The 7,967-nt window shown below is 42.3% G+C and overlaps 1 protein-coding gene across 1 annotated transcript; it reads left to right on the forward strand.

The window, feature by feature from the left end:
• Nucleotides 1-890: 890 nt before the first annotated feature.
• LOC104457596 (cell division cycle-associated 7-like protein) lies at nt 891-7,280 on the forward strand (the record flags this gene model as incomplete). The annotated part of the gene is made up of 4 exons (XM_010082492.1): nt 891-1,037; nt 4,351-4,482; nt 4,948-5,307; nt 7,206-7,280. Coding segments are annotated over 4 exons (714 nt in total), but the record flags the coding sequence as incomplete, so codon positions are not given.
• Nucleotides 7,281-7,967: the final 687 nt, after the last annotated feature.

Raw genomic sequence — 7,967 nt, forward strand, 5'->3', positions numbered from 1 at the left:
GCTTTAGTTTTTAAGGCTGGATCTGTTCGTCCTATCCTTCCACACACCAAATCCTAAAGCAGCCTAGGTGGGAGCTGCCTGAAGGCTTCCTTACCTGGGGAGGCTTATCCAAAGTGCTTGGTGAAGGATGTGGCTGGGGGAATGGTTACCTCTGGTGGTACAAATCTCCTTCCGTGCAGGGTCTGGACTTCTTGAACTCTGAAGTTGTGACCTTGGTCACCTCCGAAAGTGCAGCTGCCTGCCCTTGGCCGTGCTTCCTCCTGGTGGGCTACATCGTGGCCTCCTAGCAAACAAGAAATGTTCTCGGTTAAAATGGGTTTTCACTTTCCTACCAAGTGTCGCAGAAAAAGCTCTGTGGCAGTACTGATGAAAGAGAATGAGTTGCATTGGTTTTATTTGGGGAGTAGGGTAAGTGTCTGATAAAATATGTAACAGTACTGTTATGGGATCTAATGGTGAGGCTTCTTTGTACTTGTTTAGCATTGCATTATGTTGGAAGGTGTGTTCCTCACCTCTGAGCCATCATTGCTCTGTAAGACGAGGAGCAATGCTGGGTTTCACTATGTCTGAAAGGTGCTCTGAGCTCTTGCTTGCAAAGATGAGGCACACGCGTGTTTTTACATCTGGGAAGCACTGTTGTGTGGAGTTAAACACTGTGCGTATCGCATCCTCTTCCTAGCCCCAAATCTGGAGTCTGTATTTAGGGACTAAAACTGTGTGGAATTTTTCTGGAGTTTAGCTAAATGAGGTACAGTTTATGCATAACATATTTTTGTGATACAGATATGTACTTGCATGGGAGTATAAAAATAAGTTGTACTGTTGACAGTTTAAGTTTTTGTATTAAGTTGGTGTGTCTGACTTGTATCTTCTGTCTCATTTTGAATCAGAAACAGATACCCAAGGAAGCGGCTGACATTTTTAGTGCCCCCAGTGACAAAGAAGATTTTCTGGGCTTCCAAGATGATGGTTCCAGACAGAGGTTGTTGTCAGAGGAGAGCTATGCTGGTTTCGATTCCCTGGAGTCAGGAAAAAAGGTAGGAATGGATTGCTGTGGCCCAGTTGCGCGCTTTGGGTGCAGCAGTTCTCTGAGCCTGTGTCAAGGCTGCGCAAGCCATAACTCACAGCAAAACCCAGAATCTGCAGTCCTTGTATTAAAAATAAATGTAAACAGACTTGCTATCCTTTTTAGGGTTTAGTGATTACATTTAAGAACTCTTTCATAATACAAAAAGGAAAATGGGTTTCATTAGAAGTTGAGTTTAAGTGAAGAAGGTAACTGTAACAAACATCCTGGGCTGTTGGGCTCTAAATACATAAGACAGTGGAAATGCATGATAATAGATGGGTTTTGTGAGCACGGAGGCTTCAAATTATTTCTTCCAGAAATTTTTATGGGTGCTGTTTCTGCACTAGAATTGTGTTTAAGTGGTCGTGACCCACAAAAACCATCAGCTCCTGCTGCAATAGTGAGATTTGGGGGTTCTCTGCGCTCTTAACGGTGAAGTAGCTTGGATCAGCATAAGGATTTGATATTTTTCATTCTCTGATTTTGTAGCTGGAGGTACCAGCTGAATTCACAAGAAAGGAAGAGAACTCGTGTGCTGTCTTGGCTACCAGAAAATTTTGTTTTTGATCTTTTAGAAGCTTGTTAATTATGTGCTTGATAGATATGGGCTAATATGCTAAAAGATACCCTTCTCAGCTGTGCTTTCAAAAGGGTCCCTCTATTACATTAGTAAAAAAATTCAAAATGGCTTTTTCTTTTCCTAGTCCACCAGGTAAGTACCTGGTTAAGATTTGCTGAAGACAAGCAATATGACTAGTGTGAGCGAAGGGAACAGGCAGAATGAGGCTTGTACAAGTATGTGATATTCTTGAGCCTCTGTAGGTGAATGGCCTCAGAGAGGCTTGTACAAAGTGCAGAAACTGTTTGGAAGTAGAGCTTCAAGTCTGTGTTATGGAGAAAGACAGTGGCTTAAAAGTAATGAAATATACTTGGCTCTAAATTGCCTCATCATCTTGTTGCTCGGCTGCCGTACTGGTAACTTCAGAAAACTAGGAGGTAGCTTGCTCTTGTATCTGTGGCTTTGTGTGGAACATGAAGAAGGATCAACAAGGAGAGGAGGTGGTGGAGGTGATGGAGCCTTGTGCAGGAGTCTGAGGTTCTGCTTCTGCTGCCTGCTTGGGGGCTGCAGGCACCTTACTTAACTTCTCTTTGCCTTGGTTTCACAACTTGTGAGATGGAGATTATGATAATGATCTTTGATGCAAAGCATTTTAAAATTCTCTGGTGAGAAATGCTGTGGAAGAGCTAGGGACTGTCCATTTAGTGTGTGTTTCTGGGAATTCCAGTGAGGGTTGTTCCAGATTTACAGCTGGCACTGCAGCCTTCCTCACCATTCCTGTTACCCTTGGGCTCAGAATGGTTTTAAATCTACATCAGTACTGAGTTTAACTCCTTTATCACTAAATGTCACAATTTTTAAACCTGAGTTCCATCTGTTTATCATGTCGAACACCACTGTTGCTGAGAAAGATCATAGGTGCTTGTTGTGCAGGAAACAAGAAGGTTTTGGTGCGAAGAGTAAAATGATGGAAAGTAGGAAAAATGCTGCAGTTGTTGGGACAGGAGGGAAGGCAGCTGCTCTGCCAGGGTGGTGAATGGGATGTTAGCACATCAGGCATTCCCTTGGAAGCTGATGCGCAAATGCATTAACAAGTGTTGACCTCTGCATGTCTGCTCTTCCTCAGGGCTTTCCGCAATTCTGCTCCCGTGATCTCTGCTCTTCTACTGAGTTTCAGACATTTCTCCTGCAGGTAGCCCTGATGCGTATTTTACCTTGTGTAGACCATTCTTCATAGGTGTAACAGTATAGCTCTAGGTGTGTTATTTTTAGTCACTTTAGCTAAGAAACAGCTGATTCCCCCCCCCCGCCCTGCCCTCAACTTTCATTGTGGAATTTAATGAAAACACAGAATGCATGAAAACTTTAGTTTCCCCCCAAGAAATACGGTTTAACTTTAATGTAACTTCCCAGTTGTGTTTGTTCCTTTCTCAGGCAGCTGCGCTGCAGCTATCAACAAAAGAATAAAGTAATTTTGCTCAGAGAAAACTCATTCCAATTACCCATACTAATTTGTAGGAGATGTTTAAGTGTAGAGAAATGGCATATGCAGTAGCTCCGCCTTCCCATTGCCCTGTAAGTTTTTTCCACTCATCTGTTGTATCTGTTTTTCACCAGATACTATCTTAATGTAAAGAAGTGTGTAATTAAAGTCAGGGAAAGGAGGGAATTGAAAGGAAGAATAAAGATATTTAGCAAGTGCATCATGTGGAAAGGTCATTTTTGTATCTTGTGTGGGAGGAAGAAATAGCAGAGGAAAATTGGGGAAACAAACTTAAGTGAATGTTGCTGACTTTCAAGAGATGGGCGTGGTGTGAATATGAGTTATGTTCCCACCAAGGATGAGTCTTTCAGGAGACTAATAGGGGCAAGTTGACCAAGACAAGACAAGATGGTCTTCTGCTAGTTCTGGTTAGAAGTATGGAAATATATTTCTGATTTAGTAAATGCATTGTGTTAAACTGGTATGTAAAGTGCATATCATGAGGAGTGTTTTAATGAGATATTAGTTTATTTTTCATGGGCTGACTTTTTACTTCGTAGTCTGTAGGCAGAAATTTGGGATCTGTCTACCCTAGAACACATTTGAATGATAAACTGCACCATTAAAACAGAGAGAGTTGAGCAGTTGGAAGGTGGAGGGATGTTAGTCAGGATGTTGAAAGCTCTGTGGTTTTGCGTTGGTGTCTGTCACTTCAGTGGTGGTGTAACAACGTGAGGAGCAGGCTCCATCTCTGGGAGCCTTGAGTACTGCTGCAGCAAGCCCAGGGGAGAGTGTTATTTCCACGGCCGAGTGAAAAAAGAGGGCTCTTTCTTACTGTGGTTGTGGCTTGTATTTTCTTCCATTCAAGGCCTGTTTTTTTACATACAGAAGAAAACATACAAAACGACATAGTAATTTACACATCAGAAAACTGATAGTTTATTTTTATTGGGTAGTAGAGAAGAAGAGGAGGAAGAAGTGGTTTCCCCCACAAGAAGCAGCTCAGTTAAAGCCCTGTGCTCAAAATGAGGGAAAAAAACCTGCTAAGTTAAAATAACTAAGTGCTGAAACTCTGAATGTCTACTGCTTTTTTCTTTTGACAGGCTTTGCCTGCAAAGTGCCTTCAGAGTGTATGCCACCTAGTTGGTACCCACTTGAGCCTCAGAACCTGTATATTGTGACTGCGTGACTCCTCTGTATCTGACTGTCTCTCACAGCTAGTGGCTGGTATTTTTACAGGGGGTTCGACTTCAGTCCAGATACCTCACCGAAGAACTGCGGAGGATTTTCACTGAGGACACTGACTCTGAAACGGAAGCATTTGAAGGCTTCACTTCAAGTGAGGTGGATGTGAACAAGAAAGGAGTTCTGGTAAAGGCAGTCACCTACCCATGAATGTATACGTTGATTTCTTTTCTCTGTCTCTTCTGTGTAAACCTCATGTTCTATCGAGAGTGTTTCTGACACACCGTGATGTTCTTTCCTCATGCTGAAGAAAAATAAGTATTATCTTAAAAGAGAAAAAAAGCTTTATTTAATGGAACATCACATACGAGAAATGGGAACTTTTTCCCCTGTTTGTAGACTGACTGTGGGCAAGATTGCTCCTCTGAAGACAGCCATGTCTGTATCCCAGATAATATTAATAGGTAGATTTTGTGTTGGTCTCTGCACAGAGAGAAGTCTTATTCTGTGAATTTTTGAAAATTTGTTGATTTAGGTGAATTTATGACAGTGCCTTTGGAGGGTGAGACTGCTGCCTAGAATTAGCGATTTAAAAATTACCTTTCTCATATCACAGACAGTAATGTAATGTGGGATTCTTCCTGCCTCTAGGCAATGGAGTCGGACTTGAATGATGAAGAACGCAGTCATTTTTTGGGTAGTGAGGAAGAAGAGGAGGAAGAGGCTAAGAAGAAAGTTTGCCCCAAGAGAAGAAGCTTTGGCCTTCGTGTTGCCTTGCAGTTTCCCAGCAGAAAGTCGTCTGAGAAAAAAGTGCCTGAACAGGCTTTTTCTGACTTACCTCTAAAGGACAATGAATCCCTCACACCTCTTTCAAAAGACATAAGCTGCAAGCAGTGGGACAAACTACAGGGCTCTGCTTCAGAGTCTGAAGAAGACATTAAAGAAACCCAAGAGGAAAGTTCCAGTGCTCTACTTAAGAGATCCATGAATATTAAAGAAAATAAAGCCATGGTAAGACTTAGGAGCAGTGCTTTGTTCTCTGACATTTACATCTGGGTAGTTAGCTTCAGCACACTTTTGAATTTTGAGGTTCGTGCTAGTGCTGTGCTGGGACTTTGGGAAAATCTCACGGTGGTTTGTGTTTGGATTTTTCTACCTGGGAAAACCCTAAAGGACCCTCAGCACTTAGACGTTTACCCCTAAAATAGCCTCAAGTAGGACTAGCCTGCTCAAATTTCAAACCAGAGTTGAACTAAGCATTTTGTGTGTGGATGTGAACAAAGTTACATGTGCCCAAGTTGCAGTCTTATATTCAGAATGTGTCAGGAAACCAGCTGGTCCCTTCTGGTGGTTCGTGGTGTCATTTGCACAGCAGTTTCTGCTTTTGGTTTGTGTCTGACAGATCTGCTGCAGTTACTAATTGGAAAGCAAGCAAAAAGCGGCTAAGGATGATAAATGTAATTTTTCAGTTGTGTGGGATGTGGTGTTTACGGTGATGCTTTGCTGTATAACTACTGAAAGTGTGTGTATGTGCGCATGTAGGGGTGGAAAAGAGAGGCACTGATTGTTCCCTACTGCTTTTTCCTCTATTGTCCAAAATGCCACCAGCTCTCTTTAATTATCACACTGCAGTGCAAATCTGAGTTGATGTTGGGTCCTCAGTGGCTCCTTCAGTTTTACTGTATTCCAGGAAAAGCTGCAGCTTCCAAGCAGTCTTGGGGCTCAAGTACACCTCTTGGCCTGCAGCTCCCACATAAAAAACTGCTTCAGTTTTGTACCTGTGTTTTTCATCTGTCTTGTATCCTCACTGCTGTTGTGTTGGTCTTGCTGCTCTTCCACCGTTCTCACCTTCCACTCTTCCTTCTCATTTAACCATTGTGAAATTCATTGGCATCCTAGTTGCACTACTGTAATGACATTAAATAGCTCTTAATAAAAGCCACACTGAAGTATTTACTGAGAAATGCTGTATCCAGCTTTTAATCTCCTGATTGGTATGGCGGTCTCAGAGACAGCTAGCAGCCTGACTCCCCCCTGCTATTGCTGGCTTTTCAGAAGATAGCCTCATCCTGGCCTTCCAGAACAGGTCAGTATTTTTCTGGACCTGTCAGGCACTGTGTCTGTTGAAATGTACCTCCAAGATTTCTCCATGGTGCAGCAGATTATCCTGAAGTGCTTCTGATATGGTATAGACCATGGTTAGGGGAACCACCAACGGGGCTTAAGTTGTTTTATGACTTTGCAAGTGAGTGTGTACTGATGTTGCTCCGGGTATCTGCACAAAGCAATTCCTGTGTAGCATTACTAGATGTGGTTTACAGCATTTGTGAAACCAGCATGAGCTGTCTTGACTGAAAAAGGGATGTCCCCAGTCATTGCTACTAAGGAAATGACGAGCAAAGTTTCCTTGCTGCAATGTCCCTGGTTAAGGGGACACTCTTGAGTTCCCTGGCAAAAAGCACAGGTGTGTCAGAAGTCATTCAGTGAAATAGCCCACAGGGAATATCTTAGTCTTCTGGCCAAGGGCACCCTGTCTTCCTTTTTTCTCTCCTGTCATATGAACAGTGAATTTCTTGTTATCAGGCATAGATATCATAACCATGTTGTAATGTGCTTCTTCAGTGCTGTTTCGACAAGATTGGATGTAATTCGAGCTGATTCTAATTCCCAGTAAGAATTAATGGGAGCTGTGAAGATAGTACTGCCTGCAGAGTTTTGCTTATTCAGGGGCAAATTAACCCCTTTTACGAGCCCCACTTAAATAAAATGCCTCCAGAAGGGTTTCATGCACTGAAACTTCATGTGTTTAGATATAATTCAGAGTGCATGTGAATAGTAGATGATTGATAGGTGTTGCCTGTTTGCAAGTTTGAAGTGAATTTTCAGTGCAGCATTGCTGTTGGTTTCAGCTTGCCCAGTTGCTGGCAGAACTGAATTCCATACCCGACCTGTTCCCAGTGAAAACACCCACCTTGACTCCTTCGGTAAGTCTCCGCTATTGGCTAGAGGTGGCAGTCGTTTTTTCTAGACTTAAGATTAATGTGTTTCCTGATGAAACGCTTTCACCAAGTTTGTTCTGTTTTCCTTTGGGTTTGGTGACTTTATTTGTATGGATTTGCTATTGGTTAGTATTTAACTACCAGAGGTTATGTGAGGAAATTGAATTTTATAAGATAATTTATGAAGAAATACAGAGACCAAGGTGAGATGCTTCTTTATCATTTTTGTCCCAGCAGTACTGTTGAGATGCTAGGCAAATGTCTGTGTATTTGGGAATAAGGAAGAGTAGTTGCTTTTCTTTGGGTTTAGATCCTGTTAATCTCCCTGTTAATTTCCCTCTTGCAGGCTTTTCTTTTAAAATCCACACTGCCCAGTGGAGCTATGCTGATAAAATTCAGCTACTTCGACATGGACCCAGAATCCTGCTGTAGTTATTTCAACTGACTTTTCTTGGCTAGAAGCAGAGAATTGTTAACCCCTCTAGGTTCTCTATAGAGTCATGTTTTTCCACATTTATCATAAACTGAAGAGATCTAACAAAAAATTGAAGGGCCATGTCTTTGGGAAGTCCATGTAGAAATGCTGATGTGGTGGTTGTCAGGTGAAAAGGTGAAGCCAGATTATGCAGTCTTTGAAAGGCTGGAACCTTGCTAGCTCTAGTTAAATGCTAT

The sequence above is a fragment of the Pterocles gutturalis genome, unplaced genomic scaffold, assembly GCF_000699245.1.
Source record: "Pterocles gutturalis isolate BGI_N339 unplaced genomic scaffold, ASM69924v1 scaffold34474, whole genome shotgun sequence".
NCBI classification, from domain to species: domain Eukaryota; kingdom Metazoa; phylum Chordata; class Aves; order Pterocliformes; family Pteroclidae; genus Pterocles; species Pterocles gutturalis.